Source organism: Wyeomyia smithii, chromosome 3 (genome assembly GCF_029784165.1).
Source record: "Wyeomyia smithii strain HCP4-BCI-WySm-NY-G18 chromosome 3, ASM2978416v1, whole genome shotgun sequence".
Taxonomy (NCBI): domain Eukaryota; kingdom Metazoa; phylum Arthropoda; class Insecta; order Diptera; family Culicidae; genus Wyeomyia; species Wyeomyia smithii.
In genome coordinates, this window is record NC_073696.1 from 122585130 (window position 1) to 122607958 (window position 22829).

General features: G+C 35.0%; 1 protein-coding gene across 9 annotated transcripts in view; it reads left to right on the forward strand.

Moving 5' to 3' along the window:
* Positions 1 to 22829, forward strand: part of LOC129731044 (semaphorin-1A) — a 446018-nt gene that overhangs the window by 402449 nt on the left and 20740 nt on the right. For 2 of the 9 annotated variants that reach the window (XM_055690761.1, XM_055690763.1), the window contains exons 14-21: positions 3282 to 3393; positions 3786 to 3973; positions 4464 to 4767; positions 4841 to 5009; positions 5086 to 5160; positions 5439 to 5492; positions 22314 to 22376; positions 22712 to 22781. In XM_055690761.1, the coding sequence (XP_055546736.1) occupies positions 3282 to 3393; positions 3786 to 3973; positions 4464 to 4767; positions 4841 to 5009; positions 5086 to 5160; positions 5439 to 5492; positions 22314 to 22325 (914 nt within the window). In that variant the 3' untranslated portion in view covers positions 22326 to 22376; positions 22712 to 22781. Of the gene's footprint in view, positions 1 to 3281; positions 3394 to 3785; positions 3974 to 4463; positions 4768 to 4840; positions 5010 to 5085; positions 5161 to 5438; positions 5493 to 22313; positions 22377 to 22698; positions 22782 to 22829 lie in introns of all 9 variants that reach the window. The other 7 variants (XM_055690762.1, XM_055690765.1, XM_055690764.1 and 4 more) reach the window with 7 other exon arrangements.

Here is a 22829-nt window from a genome sequence, read left to right on the forward strand (position 1 = left end):
ACATTTCTTACTTTTTTGTATTTAATTTCTCATATATTTGAAAATTTAGATTTTTTAATTTTTCCAATTTGTTTTTGAAATTATTTTTGTTTAGGCATTTTTTTTTTAATTTAAAAACAAAGTTCACATTTCAAATTATTTCTTTCAATTTTTTTCCTTTCCATTAAGCGTTACGCGTTACGCGTTAAGCGTAGAGAACATCCATACTCTTACGAAATATTAGTTTTAGATTAGTCATATTTGAAATAAAAAAAAAAATGCCACTATATATAATCGAGTCTAAAATTATATATAATCGAATCATACATAATCGAGTCCGACCTGTAAGCTTCTCAACCATTCCTGTGAGTTTTGGTGTTCCTAGGAAAGATTACTTTTTGAGTGACTTAAATGAGTTTTCTCACATGCGACTTTGAAGCGACGGGTTCGGCGAGCGATTTCTCTGAGAACTTTTGACGTACTTTTACATACACGAAAGCAAAGTAAAGCCTTGGTGCTACATTCCGATTCGGAACTTAACCTTTCGTTTATTATACACAGACTTCGCAGCCAACTTTTTGATGTACAGGACAATTGCGGGGCTAGCGCTACGATCCTACTGACACTAACAGTCTCTCCCGAACCGGGACTCGAACATACGACGACTGGCTTGTTAGGCCAGCATCGTACCTCGAGACCAGCTGGGAGGTCATATACGAGGGGCACTAAAATTCACAAGGATGGTTTGAAACTATAATGTTTTTGGGACAACTATTTTGAGCTTTGGGGCAACATTTTTTTCGCTTTTGTCGACCTGTGTAATACTTATTCCAACGCAGGTTTTGTTTGCTAGTTTTTGCTTAGCTTAGGATGTACAAAAAATGATATTTTTTCACATTTTTTGGTAGTAATTCGGTCTGTGTAGAAGCTCTTTTTGTGTCTTATACAAAATTATGTATTCGAATGATATTCGAATATAAGTTGAGCCAGTTGCTGAAGATATTCAATAAAATCTTATTCGAGGACTAGTCTAACATAAAACGTTATATCAACAAAAGTAGCAAAAATGGAAGAAAATAGTCTTCAGCGGAGTTTTTGATAACAACCTACAACTTTGTTGAAGACTTCTCTAAAATGCAAGACTAAAATGAAAATAGATTTTGCAGCGCCACAAGCGGCGGAGATTCGAATTAAAACTTATTGACATTGAGGCATTTTGTATACTAGACATTTTATGTACTTTATGTACTATAAATTTATATACTGAATCCTCTAAACCTAATTTTATATAAAACGTATGCATTTTTAAAATGCCTAGAGATTGATAATTTGAAAGTACTATTGGAATCATATTAGAATATGAATATCCCTGGATGTGTTGAAATTGAAGCAAATGCTTTAAAATTTCTCCATCCTGAACTTTTTACTAAAAGTTTTGGAAAAGATCGAAAAAAAAAATTTTTTTTTGCTTTAATTCGAATTTTGTGTAAACTTTTTAAACTTAAAATAAAAATAACTCGAAAACGGATGTATTTAGGAGGTTAATCACTAGAGAAATTTTGATTTAAAATAACTGTGAAAACCATTTAATTTTATCGAAGAACAATTATTTTTAAAAACAATAAAAAATGCTCTGAAACTTAAACTTTAAGTTTATTTAACAGAATAATCCAGAATCAACCATATTGGGTGGTGTTTGGTCAATTTCGACTGTTTTCCAAAGACCGGAAGTTGCTATCTTGAATTCAAAATGACATCTGGGGTTTGTTTCCGGTCTCTAGATATTATTCCGGTTCCTAAAACATCCACATTGGATAATATTTGACCTTGTTTCCAGCTCTGACTGGTCGGAATCTACGTTTAAAACAGTAGTATTTTAACAGTATACGTCATAACAAAGAACTTCTAATCCGCATTTTGGATGCGTAAAAAATTTTCCAATCGATTGCTTAAGAAACGAAGGAAATCCCTCAAACACCAACCGATTGATGAGCATTTAAAATTGGACAAAAATGTTACGATTTCAGGCATTCATGTTACACCCTCAATTAGAGGATTTCCGAAAGACGTAGTTCTACGTCAAAATAGACTAAATGAAATGTTTTGTTGAAAAATTTTGAAAATAACCACACTTAGGATTGTTGTCACCAAGAGCGTTTCAAATGTAATTTACATCAAAATTATTATTTGCGGTCAAAACGTTTTATTTTTATAAAAAGTATGATTATTTCAAATGTCCAAAAAATTGTTCTTAAAAAATTTAAAGACAATTTTTACTCCGTCTTGCGTGTTCTAAATGAGCTTAATTTTGCATGGATTACATTATAAAAAATTTAAAAAATGTTATGTTTCAAAATTTTTATTGACTCATGTTAGAAATAGTATTTTTGGTTTCAGTATATATTTTTTTCCAGCCCAGAAAATAATTTTCTACAACTCGCCCATAGATAACATTTTAGAAGAGACGAAAGCTGTTAAGGTATATTTCTTCAAAGGTTTCAGCTACTGAAACATTCACGCCGTTTTCAAAATAAGCCTTGGCATAGAAAGGTTTTAATACTAGTGAGAAATTCATATGTCCTCTAGCTTAAAACACATACAAAGTTCATCAGATTAAAAAATGTTCATTTTAGATTGCTGTCTATCAAGTTTCTCTCAATTATATTTTATGTAACTGTGTATCGGTTGTGTATTATTTTTAATTTTGTTTAATTTAGTTCTAGATTGAACTGAAATCGTACCACACTTACAGATAAGTAAAAAAATAATAAAAGATATTTGAGATGAACCTGAACTACAGCTAACATAAAATTAATAATAGAAATCAAAACTGAGCAATAAACCTTAGTCAGCATTAATTTTCAGAATGTGACATTCATACAGAATGTATTTAGTTCTAATTAAATTAGAAAGCACTTAATTCAGCAAAATCAAGTCCTAATAGAAATTTGTTGAAGTAGTCAAATATCGTTTGCTCGTTTGTTTGATCGTAATCATCAACCATGTCATTAGGTATCTCTTCCATCGTAAAAAAATCAATTACAACAGTAAACCTCTATTTTACGTTACTCACACTAATACCATGATCATTGAGTATGTTACAAATGTCGCTATATCGTTCATCAGATGTCGAAGTTATTCAAACCATAATTATGGATATTTCAAATGATGACTATAACAACAACTATTGACGCAAATCCTTTACTTTATTTCCATGCTTCTAATTATCGCCCTCGCGTTAAAATGCTACCGCCGACATCGTGAAATCAAATAAAAAAATGGGGGGAAAACACTAACAACAGACACGCCGAAGGACGGAAGCTATGATGATGGAAAATTAATTATAGTCACCGATACTACCGTGATAGCGATTAAATTACACCGTTGCAGCAGTGAAAAGATAACAAGTTGCAGGTAATTAAACGCGTGGGCACGTATTGGTGTTGGGGTCCCGCAAGCCTGGCTGGTGGTGGCAGGAAAAGTACCACCTGAAGTCGTGCATAATACTTTATAGTGATTGAAAGTTAAAACGCGACGCGGCAAAGCTTCCGCCGAACACACACAACCGTTGACTAACAGCCGCAACCGCATCACTGTCGGGAAAAAGCGAAGGAAATAAATTTTCATTTATGGCTTTCGCTTTTACCGAGACCTCATTCATTTTCATAGCTTCTTATAGCAGTTCAGTTACGGGCGGTTTTTCCCCCCGGTGACGATGAAAGCGACGATGGCCAACATTTTCACTGATGTGCCCCCCTTTTCTCTTGTGTCCTATTTCTTCCCACTGAACGCAAACCAACTTCCAGCGAGTGCGTGGCGCTACAGGATCCGTACTGTGCCTGGGACAAAATTGCTGGCAAATGTCGATCACATGGAGCTCCACGGTGGTCGGAGGAGAACTACTTCTACCAGAGCGTTGCTACCGGGGATCACGCTGCCTGCCCATCCGGCAAGATGCCTAAAGATGCCAACGTGGAAAAGCAAGGATATCGAGGTACGTACCGGCACATTCGCCACATACAGCAGCTACGAGGAGTAAGGCTGTTTAATTATTGATTCCGAACTTTGATGTATCTGTCAGACTTTGCGAGAGGGTGTTGGATGATTGGATTTTCTAATGGGTTATTGACTCATTTCACTTGTGCACAGTTGTACGATGCAATATGCTTCAGACAGGGGAAGTGGTGCAATGTCGGTTTTGCTATACCCGGGATGCCATTAAGAAATTGATATGGATTATGATTAATATGTAACGCATCCGTGTCGGTTTATGGTGATAAATTTGTACCGGAGGTAAATGGGGTGCTTCCGATAGAAACCATATTGCATCCGGTATCAATTTGTAATGCTTCGGATACCATTAACACTGCATGATTCTTGGCGAAATCTGTGTGTTTCTGTGATACGCCATGTTAAACCAAATTTTATCTTAGTGTAACACAATAGTAAAAAGATGTGGGTTCACCATATGTATTTTATTGCAGGTGACATTGATTACGACCCACAGCGGCCCAGTAAGGATCAACCAGGAAACGATATGATTAGCATAATGCAGGACAAAAACGCATATGATGACAAAGGTCCACAGATAACTCCCGATCTGATAAATGCGCAATACACCGTGGAAACGCTAGTGATGGCCGTTCTCGCTGGCGCTATATTTGCCCTGTTGGTTGGCTTCATCACTGGTTACTTCTGTGGCAGGCGTTGCCATAAAGACGAAGACGACAATCTCCCCTATCCGGATACGGAATATGAATACTTTGAGCAGCGGCAAAACGTGAATCGGTTAGACTGGATTTTAGACTCGTGCATATCGGACAGCCTATTAATATTCAATTTTGCTCTCTCTCTCTTCCAGGATACAAACCGAACCCAAACTGCTTCCACAGGTCGAAGAAGTGACCTATGCCGAGCCCGTACTATTACCTCAGCCATCTAGTCAGAACAAGATGCAGCATTCGCCAAAAAATACGCTAAGAAAACCGATGGGCCACCATCATGGCGTCAATTCGGAAACTCTATTCCAGGTAAGAAAGTTCATCCTGTTCGTTTTGCATTCCCTTTACCCTGCTTTGCTTACGATTCTACAAACCGGCTTTACAGTTCCAGCCCGATGGCTACAATGCTCGTGATAATTACCGAGGTCGTGACAACTTCGGTACTCTCCGATCCCATCAAGTAAGTTATCCTTCGCTACTCGTTACCGATTCCTCCTTTCTTTATTCTCTATCTCGATATTATTCTCTGAATCTTTCTGAAATATCATCACCATCACATCCACACCTCACAAAAAAGCGCCCACGCAACACCACCCGAAATAATCACACTCTCCCACGCTCATTAATTTCTGCGCCATCAGAAAGTAACTGCAATTAAGAACAAGCCGGCCAACCTGCTGACGTATCGCGAAAACTAAATTTCAACTTTTCCCGCTTTCTCGCTGTCATTTTTCACAGGGTGATAATTATCGTCGCGGTGACGGATTCTCAACAACAAGAAGTGTTAAAAAAGTAGGTCACTAAATATTTCGCCATTTTTCATCACCATCACGAAATCTCAAGAATGAATGCGCCTCCCTTCCCTGTGGGTAGCAGAAAAAAACCAAACCGAAAGGCTCTTCATTGAGCTCGCTTGTGCTGTCTTATGCTATCATTTTGTATTATCGTTTTAACACACCCCAAAACATCCGGAAGGCAGAGCAAACCTTCCAACTCGTGTCGCTGTTTCAAGTTTCATTTAATGCATTTTTCATTCGCCGTTTTATATTCTATTCCAATTATTGATGTTTGCATTTTTACGTTCCGACTGTGTCATAATGGTAACAGTATTGATTCGAGACGTGTGTGCACTTTTGCTTCCGCCCATTGAAAATTGTACAATGTTCACCTTTTTGCATGTTCGCTCACATTCTCGTTGTATTGCTGCATTAACATCATCCTCACACCATTCATGCTATGTTATATCAGTATTCTTGGAAAAAATTTAAAGGAAAAAATCGCACACAAAGCTCACTCAGCATAATTCCTTCACGACTGCTGGTTGACTGCGTGACAATTCTCTTACACCAGCGCGATCAATAGCGTTAAACCGCGTCCGTCTCCATTATCGAGCAACTAATGGTGGAGGCGCTTGATCGAGCATAATAGCCTGATTAGGCGAAGACGGAATGAAAACTCTTTCTCATGCACATTTATGTACAATTTGCATGAAACAGTAAGGTTCTACAAGTGGAAAATAATTTGATGCGTATTCAAATTTTAATCAAAGACAAGTACGATAACCTGCAGTACATTTGAATGGAATATTGCTATCTATTTCGATTATTTCACAACGAACAAACATCTTTTTTTTACTATAGGACGTATGAGTTCTAGTATGTAGTTTATTCAAAACATCGTAGTTTGATAACCGTTGGTTGAACAGAAAAACTGCCGAATAAAACTGTTGCAGGAAACTAGGTCATGGAAAAAATATAGAAAAATATGCTCAGAAAAAAAGTAGTATTGACGTTAAAAAAAATTGCCGTCAATTTGGTGAAATGTCTAAAATTCATTATTTCGTTCGTTGGAAATCATTGAGAGTCTAGAAATCTTGAATAAAATTATGTTTATTATAGTACAAGGAGATATAAATTCAAGATACAAACGAGTAAGCAAAAAAAATCAGTTCATAATACTTTCCTCTATAGCACTTTTGTAAGCTTTCCTCAAGGTAATTATATATGCAATGTCAATTTGAATTTGTTCTGCTTATTTTATAGCAGAGTTAAAAGTGTCTAATGCTTCTTTATGTGAAGCTGTGGAACCGCTACATTAACTATTTTATTTGTTATTTTTAAATCGACGACACCAAACTGTGAGCTTCTAGTAGATCTCCTCTCTCAACTGCTAAAATGATACATAAATGAACTGCTCCATTATTCATCTCAGCTCATATATTCATCTCATACAACATGATAACACAATTGAAAACAGGAAAAAACGCATATTTTCTTCTTAAACCAATCTGGATTCTTCTTCTTCTTAGCTCACTTTAGATTCCTCATAACGTATAATTCTCAAAAACTCACTTAAAAGCACATTCCTACATAATTGACATAAATCTACAGCACTGTAGTGGTTACCTAGGTTACCAATTTTGCACGTAAACAACTGCAGCGGTTACCTAGGAAACCTACTACGACGGGCTGCGGCTACGTTCATTCATAATAATGTGTTTCATTCATGATTAACAGTGTGATGAATATGAGGGCATCGTGAGATGAATAATTGAGAAGTGTTTCAAGTTTTGAGATGAATATGGAAGCGTTGTGAAAAATGGTTTGTTTTACAAAATTCAGGGAAAATCTAGCTAATTTTACTAAATAGCAACGCTAAATGATTCCATAAGAGCACGTAAGCATATATAGTTTATTTATTCAATGATTTCGTGAAAATTTGCTGTTTAATCCGTGCATCCTTCGTGAATATCGGCTTAATGAGATGAATAATGGAGCAGCTCCCCTAATTTCTGTTCAAAGTCAATGAAATACGCTTTCCACGATTCTTTCCATCTTTCATAAAATATGAAACAAAAATTGTAACAGAGAAATGCGCACACAGCACCTCGCAAAACAATACAACAACGTCATAGACAAAAATACATCAATCCGTGTTCAAACCATTATACAAGTTAAGAAACAAAATGCAAGTAATATATCTAGAATTTTTCAATAGTTGAAACTCCATTTTAAATTCTTTTAAAAAAGCGCAATCAAAATTCAACTCTTTAATTTTAGTCAACAAATTTTTTTTTCATGGTGTATATTTTTTTGAAAAACATTCAAACTATAAAATTCAATTGCAGAAAATTTTTTGTACAACCAAAAGTTTCTGAGCAACAATGCTTTGAAATTAAACCTATGTCAAAATGCGGATGCACTTTTAGAAATTTACTCTTGAGTCAGAAAAATTTGATCACCCGCGAAAAATACTCAGTTTCATTCAAATCAAAAGTGGTCAATATTTGACAACAGGTCATGGAATACTCAGCTGAGAATGAGAACTACTGAATTCGTTTTTCCTAGCAGGTTTGTTTGTAACTAAAGTACTAGGTGCGCAACTAAGTTCTAGTAAAAAAGCAACTTTATTTTGAAAATTATTGCCAATTGCTAGCAGTGACTTTGTCCAATCTTTAAGGCACAATTCGAATACCGTTACGATAAGAGTGTTCATTATTCGATGCTATTCACGAATCAAGTCACATTTCGATATGCCGATGTCCCATTTGAACGTTTTTATGTAATTTCTAATGACTTTAGCAGTATGCGGCCGTGCGTTGTCATGCAGTTGCATCACTTTTTTGCGCCTTTGCTCGTATTGTGACCGTTTTTCGGCATAATCGCACTAATTGAGGTCAATCAGTTCAACAGCCTATAATAAATAACACCGACCTGGCCCCACCAAATACACTATGTAACCTTTGCAGCATGTATTTTTGGCCGAGCCGACGATGTTCTTTGGGTTGCTGTGATGAATCCATTTCGCTTTCACCCGTTATGATGGACGAAGTAAACATTTCCTTTTTTGTCGCTGGAGTAATTGTTCACAGGCGAAACACGACGTTCAACATCCCTTGGTTTCAAATCATAAGAAACCCTAGTTCCTTGTATGTTGATTATTCCCAATTGCTAGGAAATATTCCCAATTGCTAGGAAATACAATTGCTAGGAAATGGCTTGCGGGTACACGGCGTGTAAAAAGAACAACTTTTATTTTAAAAAAATGGGCATCGCCAAAATTTTCACCATTTGAAAATATAGCTTCTTATCTTTCATTTGAAACCCTCCGGAAAATCATCCATCGCGGGCTTTCGAACAACTTTTTTCTTTCATTAAAAAGTATTCTAACAGCAAAGTGCCTAACTACCGAGAGGATAGTACGGTGCTACAAATGAAAATGAAAATGCATGAACTTTTGAAGTGACACAGTGAAGGTTGTAAGTTAGTCGAGTGCAACTTTCGCTAATACTAGAAATTCTCCAAACACCCCTAAAATTTGAAGTTATGGTCAAAATGCCGGTATTTTGACCTCAGCGCATGAAAATTATATCTAACTCATTTGTTTTCCAACCGATTTTGAATGTTTTAGCCGGTTTGGATCGGAGAAAAATAGAGTTTTCAAAATATATACAGGTTTGTACTAACTTTATTAAAATATGTGAGTTATTCGAGCGTAAATCTCATTTTTTAAACTTCTCCACGCAAATGAGTTATATGTTTCTTAAGAAAATCAGAATTTTTTACTCTCATCGAACAATAATCTCTGGACTGTTTATTTTACGGTGCTATAAATGGAAAAAATGCAAGCACTTCTGATGTGACCGAGTGTAGGTTGTAGCTCTAGTCGTGTGTTACTTACGCCCAAACTTGAAGTTTTTCAAATACCCTCAAAATTTAAAGTTATTGTCAAAACTCCGCCTTTGGACCGTGGTTCACATGTTTATTTTAAACTCTGTAATTTTTCCACCAATTCTTTATATATAGATCGTTTTGGAAAGGGAACATCCATAAATGACGTAGCTTTTCTTAACCCCCCCCCCCCCCATCGTAGCAGTTTTCTTAGTTTCTCATTTGCTATGTAGCTTGAGTTGACGCCCCTCCCCCTTTCCCCCGTCACATTTCGTCACAAAACTGCAAACCCCCCTCCTCGCTCGAATGATACGTCATTTATGAATGTTCCCAAAGGCGAAAAATAGGGCTTTCAAAATGTATAGATAAATCTATAGATTTCACTTAGGTGTACGTGTAATGAGTAGTTTTAAAAAAAATTAAACATATTGTTTTTTTTTGAATTTGAGAACAAATTTTCACACATCTTTATAAAAATGTACTTCAAATACTTTATAATTTGTTACAATCCACACTAGGTGGCATCAGAAGTTATTGCAGCACCGTTTAATAAACAGCCCAAATATTATTGTTCGATAAAAGTCAAAAATTCTGGTTTCCTTTTTTTTATGTATATATATATATATATATATATATATATATATATATATATATATATATATATATATATATATATATATATATATATATATATATATATATATATATATATATATATATATATATATATATATATATATATATATATATATATATATATATATATATATATATATATATATATATATATATATAGGGGGCATGTTTGTAATGATTTATTTATGTACTAATATCTATTCAGAATTATTATTGTGTGTTCTGCCACAAATGGTGACATTTCAACACTATTATATATATGTTATTAGCTTTCGCAGTTAAGTTGATGTAATTGTAGGAAAATTATTAAACCTACTTGTCAAGGAAAAAAAAGGAATAAAACAAAACTAAAAATAAAATTAAAACTATCTTGTTGACTATAAAGTGAGCTAATCGTTGCAATTGAGGATTGCAACGATTTTTGTCGGAATTTGTTGATAATTTGGCTTGACATATTTTCTAATGTTTCTACATTAGTGAGTCTATCCCAAGTAACATTCAGAATGCTTCAAGAATTTATTCTGGTTTTGTTTTTGTTTCAAGTTGGCTTGCATTAAAGCCTTCGATTGTAAGTAGATTTTATTTGATAGTCATGAAATATGCTCTGCAAATAGGCTTTACAAACCATCATTTGTCCACCATAATACAACTTAGCTTCACAGTTTTAAGAACGGTCATGAATTTGTTTTATATTGACTTTCATAACAATCAAATAAAACCAGAAATACATAACCCGTGGAGTTGTATGATAGTCCCTCTTAAAGCTAAGATAAATTTTCAAGCTGTAATTTCCTTTTGAACAGCATTTGTTATGGCAACCCCACCATGTAGGTTATGATTGTGGCTTGAATAAAACTTGATGATCGGAACATAGCCAGACGAATGCTATGATAGGTTTACTTAGGTTATGATATGCTATGTTCTGATCAAATTATGAGAATTGGTTATAACGAAGATTTTAAATACGTCCGGGGTTTTGTTCTAGAACAACATGTCGTATTGAATGGAAAAATTGCAAACTTTTGTAATTATATCTGAAATCATCATTTTCGTTTACGAGAATAACAAACCCACACCATCGTTTTGAAAATCTAATGATAGGTAGCGGCATAATTTAACGAAATACTCCAAATGATGGCATTTAATTATTCATCACCTTAGTTTAGAGGAATTAAATTTTAATTATATATTCATTTCCTGCCGAATTCCAGCGGCGCGTATCATTTGCGATGAAATTTGTGGCCGGTTTCACCATAAATATTTTATGGCATGTGTTTTCACATGCACAAAAACAATTTAAAGGCAACAATATATTCATTATTCAGTCAAGATGGAAATAAAAATTTACACTGCCAAGAAAAATCCCCTGCCATAGAGAAATAAAGCCAAGATAAAATTCAATGCATTACATCTAATTTGGAGAATATATCTCAATTAAAATTTCGAGGCCATTATGTGGTAAGTAAATCAGGTTGTATAAAATATCTGGTCCTATGTTGGAGCGTATATGAAGTTTTGATGACTGCAATAAAGCTGGGCCAACTAGCCATAACACATGTTTGTAGCTGTTGTAAGTAAGTTGTTATAACCGCATGGTCGGCATTGAAGGTTTTATGTTTTAGTTGTATCATATACTAAACAACTTTGATATAACCAACTTTGTTACTTGGGATGTAACTCGTTCGTGCTAAACCAGGGAGGACGCTTCAAAATCATTTTCAAAAGTTTATGCTGAATCCTTTGAAGTGTCTTCTTCCTGGTTGTACAACAACTTGTCCAGATGGGAACTGCATATAACATTGCTGGCCAAAAAATTTGTTTGTAAATCAACAGATTATTCTTGAGACAAAGTCTAGAATTCCTGTTGATAAGAGGATATAAACATTTGATATACTTATTGCACTTTGACTGGATATTTTCAATGTGCTCCTTGAAAGTAAGATTCTTATCATAAATTAGCCCTAAGTATTTAACTTGATCAGACCAATTTAAGACCACACCGTTCATCTTAATAACGTGCTTATGGGAGAAATGAAACTCTTGGCTTATGAGGAAAAATAATTAACTGTGTTAATAATGCTTCAAGCATTAGGGGAAATCTTCCATTTCTGCAAGTATGAAGAAAATATATCTAAACTTTTTTGCAGCTGACTGTATATAACACGAAGGCTTTTTCCTTTTGCGGAAATGCTTGTATCGTCACAAAACAGAGATTTCTCACAACCTGGTGGTAAATCAGGAAGATCAGAAGTAAAAATGTTATATAAGATTGGGCCCAAAGTACTCCCCTGAGGCACACCAGCTCTAACAGGCAATCTATTAGATTTACCATTTAGATAGTTAACCTGAAGAGTGCGGTCAGTTAAATAACTTTGTATCATTTTTGTAAGGTAAAGCGGAAAACTGAAATTTTACATTTTAGCTATTAAACCTTTATGCCAAACACTGTCGAATGCCTTTTCTATATCTAGTAGAGCTGCTCCAGTCGAATAACCTTCAGATTTATTAGTTCGAATCATATTTGTTACTCTAAGTAACTGATGAGTAGTGGAATGCCCATGGCGAAAACCAAACTGCTCATTTGCAAAAATTGAGTTCTCATTAATATGTGTTATCATTCTATTGAGAATTATTCTTTCAAAAAGTTTGCTAATAGAGGAAAGTAAACTAATTGGTCGATAACTTGATGATTCTTTTCGGGTTTTAAAATTGGAGTGACTTTGGCATTTTTCCATTTCGTAGGAAAATGTGCTAGTGCAAAGCATCTGTTAAAAATTTTTACCAAGAAATTTAAAGAGTTTTCGGGAAGTCTTTTGATGAGGATATAGAAAATCCCATCATCTCCTAGTGCTTTCATGTTTTTGAATTTTTTGAGAATAGTTCGCACCTCATTCAAGTTTGTTTCCAATACCTCTTCAGCAATAAATTCTTGGGTGGTGATCTGATCATACTTTTGGTTTACTTCATTTTCAATTGGACTTACTACGTTCAAATTGGAGTTATGAACACTCTCAAACTGCTGAGCAAGTTTTTGAGATTTTTGTTCATTCGTTAGAAAAATGCCATCACCATCTTTAAGGACTGGAATGGGCTTCGAAGGTTTCTTAAGAACTTTCGAAAGCTTCCAGAAAGGTTTTGAATAAGGTTTTAGTTGTTCAACTTCTCTCATGAAATTCTCATTTCGCAAGAGAGTGAATCTATGTTTAATTTCCTTTTGTAATTCTTGAAAAATAATTTTCAAAGCAGGATCACGAGATCTTTGGTATTGACGTCCCCGTATGTTCTTCAAACGTATAAGAAGTTGAAGTTCACTGTCAATAATTGGTGCATTAAATTCAACTCGAGCCTTAGGAACTGATAAATTCCGGGCATTGAGTATTAAGCTGCTGAAATTTTCTATTTCTCTGTCAATGTCAGCACTATTTTGTAAAATAATATCATCATTCAAACTTTTCTTCGATCGTAGAACGATATCTATCCCAATTAGTCATGTGATAATTTAACACAGATGTAGTAGGATTTAAAATAGTTTCATGGGAAAAAGAAAATGTTATGGGAAGATGATCAGAATCAAAGTCAGCATGAGTTAATAAATCACTGCATGAATGGCTTTGATTTGTTAGTACCAAATCAATTGTAGATGGATTTCTAATAGAAGACAAACACGTAGGACCATTTGGAAATAAAACTGAATAAAATCCAGCCGAGCAATCATTAAACAATATTTTTCCATTGGAATTGTTTTGAGCATTATTGCAAGATCGATGTTTCGCATTAAAATCACCGATGATTAAAAATTTAGATTTATTTCTTGTGAGTTTTTGCAAATCTCCCTTGAAATAATTTTTTCGCTCACCAGTGCATTGAAAAGGCAAATACACTGCGGCTATGAATAAAATGCCAATACTTGTTTCAATTCCAATTCCCAAACTCTCGATAACTTTGGTTTCAGGAGGTTTTATTCGACGGTGGATAACTATTGCAACTCCACCACCGGCAACATCAATTCTATCAAACCTATGAACCATGTAATTTGGGTTCTTTTTCAGTTTAATATCTGGCTTTAAAAGCGTTTCAGTCACAACTGCAATATGCACATCGTGGACTGTTAAAAAATTGAAAAATTCATCCTCTTTCGCTTTTAAAGAGCGAGCATTCCAATTTTGAAAATTTACAGCATTATTTAAAATCATTGCTAAATTTCAACTTCATAACAATATTAGTTGTAAATTTTATACCTTCTTGAACAGCCTCGTACATCGAGTTACAGTTCAACAAAACGGACATTAGCTGCAGCATGGATTGTTGTAGGTATTCAATCTTTTCTGGAGCTGGACTGCCTAAATCAATACTGGCTGACTTTTCAGCACCAAACACGAATGGTTTGTTACTGTTTGAATTTGAAATATTACCTGTAAGGACACTGGCATATGAACAGCCTGGTGTTGCCTGAACAGGATTTTTTGTCTGAAATTTGTTAGCTGAATTTAAATTATTACCTACAGGCACACCTGCTAATGAAAGTGCTGGTGATGCCTGAACAGTATTGAAAGTCTTTTGTATACCCACATTGACAACAGGTTGCTTAGAATTCCTACGTTGTCTGGAAGCAATAATTTTTGACCTTACAGGACAAATTAAGAAATTAGATTTGTGATTTCCCCCACAATTTACACATTTGAAACTATTAGTGGTCTCTTTCACGGGGCAGATATCTTCCGTGTGACCCGTGTCACCACAAATCATACATTATGCTGCCATATGGCAGTTTCGAGTTCCATGACCATAGGCTTGACAATTTCGACATTGAGTAAGATTATGGATTCCTCCATGTCTCTTGAAGTTTTCCCACTTTATTCGCACGTTAAATAAAACACGTGCTTTTTCCAAACATTTCAAATTATTTACTTTGGTACGATCAAAATGTACCAAGTAATTTTCCTGGTGTATTCCAGTTTGATTAATTTTGGCATTTTCCTTTCGTTTCATCAAAATTACTTGGTTGGGGGCAAAACCAAGTGATTCTGACAAACAATCTTTAATTTCCTCAATAGTTTGGTCATTTGAAAGACCTTTTAAAACAGCCTTAAACGGTCTCTCGTTTTTGGCATCAAAAGAATAAAATTTATACATCTTTTCAGTCAAATACTGTAAAAGATGTTTATGGCCATCAAGAGATTCGGCCAAAATACGAATTTCGCCTTGGCGGCCAATTTGAAAATTAACTTTGACATCCGACAGAAATGATGGAAGTTCTGATCGAAATGCTTTTAAATTTGCTACAAATACCACAATGGGTGGAACTTTAACCTTCTTCATAACGGCTTTATGCTCAGTATGAGAAGTTTGGATTTCTTGATCCCCAACGGAAGAAAGAATATCATGTTAGTCCAAATTTCAGTGTCACTTGGAGGAGATGCCTCACGTTTCCTTGAAGCCGCATCAAAGCGAGCTTTTTTATTTTTTCCAGGCATAACTGGAAACTTCACTACACTTTCACTTCACTATAGAATTTAAGTAGAAATGATTCTGGTTTCCTTAAAAAACATTCAGCTTCTTCGACGGTTTTTGGTCTTCCTTTACGCGGACTGTCAGAGAATCGGAATTTTCCATAAAAAATTTCAACTCTCGATGCGCTTTAGCTGCCCCTTTTTTGCATAAACTCAGATAAGTAACACTTCCCGCAAATGATGATTATATGGCATGGATTATTCACAGTACTAAGAGTATATGCGGCCAAATAGAAATCACTAACGTGTCAAAGTGGTTTGTTTACCTTATTTCTTACTTCAGCCTTGCTGCAGACCAACACTCACTGCTGGCAGCATCCATTGACAAATAGTAAAAACTTAGTTGCGCACCCAATACAAAAAAAACAAAATGTTGCTTTTTAGCAATATCCCATGAATTTTTTAATGACATTTTTGCACCATGAAATTTCCGTCGAAGTTTATATTATTATTTTATCTTTTGAACCACAAACAAATAAATAAAAAAATTACTACATTTCAAAAGTATTTAAAATGTGGTGTTTATTTAAAATATTTCTGTCCTGTATATGCCTATTTTACAAAGTCATATGAGTTTTTACAACTTGGTCTTAGAATATATTTTTATACAATTAAAGAACGAAAAAATGCGGTCTCCGCATCAGTCGTAGGTTGTTTTTCCCAATTTTTTTCCGAGATAAAAGAGGTGACACGGAGAAATAATCTTCTGAATTTATGTAAAGGTAAGCAGATTAGCTTGAACATGAAAATAGAATTGTTTGATAAAAAACAAAAAAAAATTGCTGACTTATTACGGGGGCTCGTGTTGCATTGGCGAATAGGTTTACAGAAACCTACTCGAATAATTTATACAAATTTACAATTGTTGCAAAGATAATTAAAATACTATAAATTTTAAAACAATTATAAATTCCAGCACAGTTTTGGAAAAAAGTTTTTTCCAATGCTTTTTTCGTTAGAAAGTAGCAAAAATAGAGCATTATTGAATGAATGTTGCCGTAGGACTACGTCTCACTTTAATACGATGGCATGCTGTGAAAAGTGTAACGAAAATGTGCCCTCTTTCAATGCATATTATTTTACTACCACCAATGTTTTGATCGAAAGGTGAAAGTCGGCTCAAACTTCTGTTGTAATGTTTGGAACTAAACTAAACTAGTGAAAAGTTGGGCTCAATATTTTCAGTTTATTTTGGCAGCTTTCAACCAATCACGATCTTCTTTACCTTTCGCTCGCTTACGGCTGCTGGATGTGTCTATTATGAATAAAGAATGTGCGAAAATCAATCGCTCATTTCGTCTCGGTGGCAGTGGCGCACAGACAGAGAATTGCGATGTGTACTTCTTGTTGGTTAGACCACACCGCATACTGTTGTGGTAACAGCTGTTATAATATAATTTTGAAATGATTTTTATTTTGCTGTCACTAAAAGGACTTTGAACACCAATTTCTGGAAGTTTTACCGATAAATAGTACACTATCGCACAGCAGCCGGATTTTAAACACAGCTTCTGATAAAAATCCATCCTTAATATCCTCCTTAAATACAGCCGCCAATAAATATTCTTTCAGAGCAATTTCACGGAAAACAGGGCAACCATCGCTTAACCATTTCTAATCTGCCTGAAACTTTGCACAGATGTTTTTATGGACTGAAGATGTCAGCTTGTGCTATTGGATTTTTTCAATTATGACTAATATTTAAAAAGGGGTTTTATAAATGTTGTATTGATGAATATAAATATTTTTAGAGTCAGAACAGTTCGTTTGATCAATGTGACGTTTTCGATAAAGTTGTAGACAGTAATTTTGTTATTCCAGAAAAAATATATACCATAGGAAAAAACATTGTTTCATGAGAGAACACAAAAATATTATTCTAAAATTGGGACATATTTTTGTGAAATTTCTCTTCAGTTAACGCATAACTAAATGCGTCATGGGTCAGGCCGCATATGGTATATACACTTTTAAATAATATTACCCTGCTCCGGAATTTTTGTTTTATATCCGCCTACTTTCAAATTATACCATTCTCTGATCTTCGTTACTTGGTGTGATGACTTTCTATTCTGTATATAATAAAAAATTTCGTGTTGGCTGTTAGAGAGTACGATGAATAAAAATTTTCGTAGTCCTTCGTCAAGCCTTCGTTGTACACATGAGCACTAACCCTTATTTTTTTTATAATGACAATTGAAGTTTTTGTTATACTGTTGTCAAAAAAAAGTAGACGAACCTATTGAAAAACTGATTTATTACACAGGGAAACTCTCATTATTGCTGAAAAAAGAACATTTGAGAAAGGTCTGTAATTGGCTTCCCAATGAAGCTTCTTCATGATGCTAGAACAAAAGCGGTGTACGGCTTTCAATTCTATTCAAACATTACTGGTAAACATTACTGGCACATCTTGATTGATAGCCAAAATGGTGCTGAAGTCACAATAGAAAGAACAAAGTCATTTTTTTGTTACTTACTTCGACCGGCCTCCCGCTACCTTTCTGCGAATTATTGTTGAAATGTACATGATATTATACACGATTATAGAATGTACTTGCGCAATGCTTCTTGATTCGAAGCCATTGTGAATTGAACATGTTAAAACGAAACAAAAGTACTGACATAGAGAGGAGAGAAAGAGCCTATATAGAAAATTTCACTGCAAGATCATGTACTCAGTTTGATTTTGCGATGCACGGTTTATATGAATCATGAGTTTGACCAATAACTAAGTGAATAAGGAAATGTTGCTCAGTGTTTTTCAGGAAAATTGACAATCGTTATTTACTCTTATTTTATCATATCCATAAATTACGTGAACGAAAGCAAATCTTATCTTTTGTGCGAAAAACAAAAATAGATCGTCTGTGTATACAAACGATTAATTGTACAAATTTTACGTTTTCTAGACGTGTTTTGAGACAAATTGGTATGATATACGAAGAATTTCGTAGATAAATTACTCAAATCAACTTTCAAAGAAATGAAAACTTTTCAATTATCTTTTTCCACAAAAACGCAAATTTTCCGCAAACTTTTGACATAGATTCTTAAGGGGCACAAGTAGTGCTCTCAGACACACTAACAGGAGCTGTGCTTACACGTGAACATTTGATGTGTGAATTTAGGAAATCATGTAGCAAAAAGCTTGGCGCGGTCATATCACTCACACTCACACTCAAAACGGGTTGCGTTGTAGTAGAGATATGAGTGCGGAGGAATATTGAGAACAACGTAAAAGACAAGGTTAAGTACTTGGGACTAATTTACGATAAAAAACTTATTTTCAAAGAGCACATTGAGAGTATACAAGCCAAGTGCATCAAATATACGAGATGTTTATATCCTCGCCTTAACAGGAATTCTAAACTTTGTTTAAAGAACAAACTTTTGATTTACAAACAAAATTTTAGACCAGCAATGCTTTATGCTGTACCGATGTGGTCAAGTTGCTGTTCAACAAGGAAGAAAGCGCTCCAAAGGATTCAGAATAAAATTCTGAAAATGATTTTGAAGCGTCCTCCTTAGTTTGGTACACTCGAATTACATAGACTTACTGGTGTTGAACCATTAGAAGCTATGTCAAATAAAATTATTAACAATTTTCGACAAAAATCGTTGCAATCCTCAATTGTTACGATAAACTCTCTTTATAGCCAATAAGTTAGCAATTAAGTTAGTTGTGAGTTTACTTCCCCTGTTTTGACAAGTAGGTTTAAATCCCTACGAATGATAAGGTTTAATCGCGAAAGCAAACATATCCTAATAATTAAAATTACAAATTTCTAACAGTGTTGAGAAGTCACCATTTGTGATTGGACACACATACTCATCATTTACTAATATTTTTCATAAATACTTGAGCTACTAACAAATCCCCCGGCTAAAAAAAACGTAAAAGATAAAGTAGTTTTCTTGCTAACTTTAGCGATACCGCTTACCGTGCAGCGCGCGTGCTGTTTAAAAAAAAACGTTTCGTAGATCAGTCAAATGTCTGTCCGAAAAAAAAAAACATTTGAATTGCTATTTTTCGCATAACATCAACAGTAGGGTGTCAATAGAAATCGATTTTTCGAATTCCGTTTAGCAGTAAGTATCAAAAGTGTTGTCTTCTGGAAAAAAGTCTCCCACTCAATCGTGCAGCAGCCTTCTTTAAGGTTTAGTCACAAAAACTCATTCTCAAAGACAGACACACATTCGAAGCAGCTTTCTGTTGCGTAGTCTGATAAAGTATATTTTCTCGATAATACTTCGCCAGAATAAACTGCTGATACTAGACACCTTGTTTCTCGATGAAGAAACAACGATGGCAGCGTGGTAGCGAAATAAGTAGGTGACAAAAGACGAGCAGCGGTGATTTTTTTTCTTGGTAGCTATAGGTGACAGAACCCTAACCCCCCTTGGCTACGTCACTGATATGCATTGAACTATATTGTTTAATGACAAAAAATCCTCTACTGTAATTTCTTGAAGACTGTATGAGGTTGAAATTTACCAGAAATTATATATTGTGAACAATCAAATTAGGCCGATACAAATTATATTTCCATTTTATGTCACCCCCCCCCCCCCCCTCATCAAAACTGTTGAAAATTGGAAGGGGAAGAAAAAAAAGTTTATTTAGTTATATTAATTATTCGTTTTTATGCAGCATGTATGCTCAATTTAGCAAGCCAAATAAATAATAATAATGCCAAAGTGTTTTTTTTTTCAACATTAATTTGAATGAGCAATTCTCGCTTAAACCGTCCCACTGTTGACATGAGGTCTTTCAAAAAGGATATTTTTATGTCTAAATGATCGAAAGTAGCGAAAGTTATGTCTAAATGATCGATTGGTAGCGCGTCATGCGTTGAACTGTTTGAAGCTCGATTTTGAAAAGTGACCAGAATGACAAGATATCCTCACCTAATATTTTGAATGTATCTTAAAGCATTTTTTCTCAGCTTTCCAATGGTGATGTCAAATTAAAAATAGGTGGTTGCGAACTTGCTCAAAACCACATTTTTCTGATGAAATCCAAGATGGCGGCGAGATCCAAGATGGCGGCCAACTTTTTTCTTCTTCAAATGAAAGCTCTATCATTCCTCTTGAAAACGATGTGTTGGTTGCAGGGGGTTCAATGACAAATTCAAGAGAAATAAATCAATAAAATGGTCAAGAATTGCTAAAAAATCAATTTTTGTAAAAACCGTTTAACCGATTTGTGCCCGAGGGGTCCATCAATATGAACTAACCAAAGTGGTTTTGTCATTTTTTCGCTACTTTTGATCATTTAGACATAAAAATATCCTTTTTGAAAGACCTCATGTCAGCAGTGGGACGGTTTCAGCGAGAATTGCTCAATGCAAGTTACAAACATCGTAATTGGCATACAATTTTTCACTTAAAAATATCAGTATTATTCATTTTTTGGACCCCCTACCCCCTTCCCTTTGGTTACTTTGGTTACCTTCGACATAAAGAAATCGAAATTTGTATCAGCTTTAGTATTCTTCATATTTTCTTCATATATTGTGGTAATATTGAAAGTATGAAATTTGATTTTTAACAATTTGGTCTGCTATGGACCGCGAACATCTTTGATTATTCTCAATTTCCTTGCTTGCCTCGATATAGATTTACAGTATTATTTAGAACATTTGAAACAAAAAAAAACTTTTGTTAAGCTAAATCTAACGACCTCGTATAACTATATCATCTGCTACGATTTTCCACCCTAGCAAAACACACTTTTTATTTACGCTCGTACCATTTTTATTGCTACCATACAACAGACATTGATTGATGTAACGTCAATGTATTTTTTCTGTACATTAACTAATTAAAAATAAAAACAACTGCGCTTACATATTTGCACCTCCGGTGACCCACCTGAGAGAGACGCAAGGCACATTGATAGTATTGATGTGATACAAATGTATTTTTAATCGTAATAGTTTCCTCATTAGGTTGTTCCATGAAAAAAAATGAGGTTTTAAATATCAATGGGTTATAAGTATGTCATAAAAATACCATCAGCTTTTATCATTTCATATGCTGTGATAAGTGTAAAAAATAACAAATTATTTATCCTTGCACATCCGCATCTTTCTGATGGTATCGTTCTGTATCATTAACAAACAACAGTATCATCGATAGAATATTGCTCATTGTGTCGAAAATCAAGACCGTCAGTTCCGTGTATTGTCGATTAAGTTAGTACGTAAGCATGCGATCTTTGAAAAACTTCGCTTCTATTGTTGCTCACGCTCAAGTCGCTGACAGAGTCTTGCTTCTAGCAATCAGCAATATTACAGTTCCCTGCATGGGAAAAGAGAGCGAGAAATGCAAAACTTTTCCACTTATCTGTAAGTTTTCCATTCGGTTTGCATTTATTGTGCCTGTTTTGTCCGTTTTTTTTTGTCTTTCGCAACGGTACACTTTTTATGTCTCTGATGCCCGCCAAAACCGACAGAACGCTGTACCTACCTGTGTTTCTATGGAGCACATAATTGCCTTCTACAAATTACGTCGAAGCATTCGATTCAGCGGTATTTTTTTAGTTGCAAGCAACTTTGTATCATTTCCTTTCCACTGTGCCATCCTTTGCCTCACGAATCCATCCCATCTGTTAAGTCCAGTTGTGTGCTGCCCACTCAGACGCCCCAAGCAGAATCACCCATTGCGATGGGTGACTGCCAAAGGGAAGAGGGTGGCAGTAATACTGCACTTTTCGAATGATCGCTGAAATGGACCAATGTTTTTATATAATGTGTCTTTTCTTCTTCTTTTCTTTTCTTTCATTTCATCAGGTGTATCTCTGAGACGGGAACGGGGCGGCTGAGACCAGCCAGGGACTGATTAATCAAAATATGGTAATTAGAATTTGAATAGATTTGTTTGGTTCAATGTGGGTGTTTCACGTAGCATTTGGAACTTGACGTTGGAAGAGGCAAGTGGCTTCATTCGAAGCAGTACAAAACCTTTGTTTTGAACTGAAGACAACTGCTGAATTCCAATTTGTTTGTTTTTAGGGTATCGAACGTCTTCGTCAGTGGTTTTCTTCGGCAGTTTTTCTGCAGCAATCTTATGCAAAAGGGGGCCGAAGAAAACCACTGACGAAGACGTTCGATACCCTACTTTTGATCGCAAAGCAGCTTGCCATTTCATGATAATAAACAAATAATTAAAAAATAGCACTTTTATATAGGTCCTTAATACCAATACTCGTAACAGAAGTCTCGGCCGAATGAAAAGGCAGCCGCCCCGGCATGGCATAGGTATGTCACCGACCATGGAGGCGTGAATATCCAACCCGATTAACACAT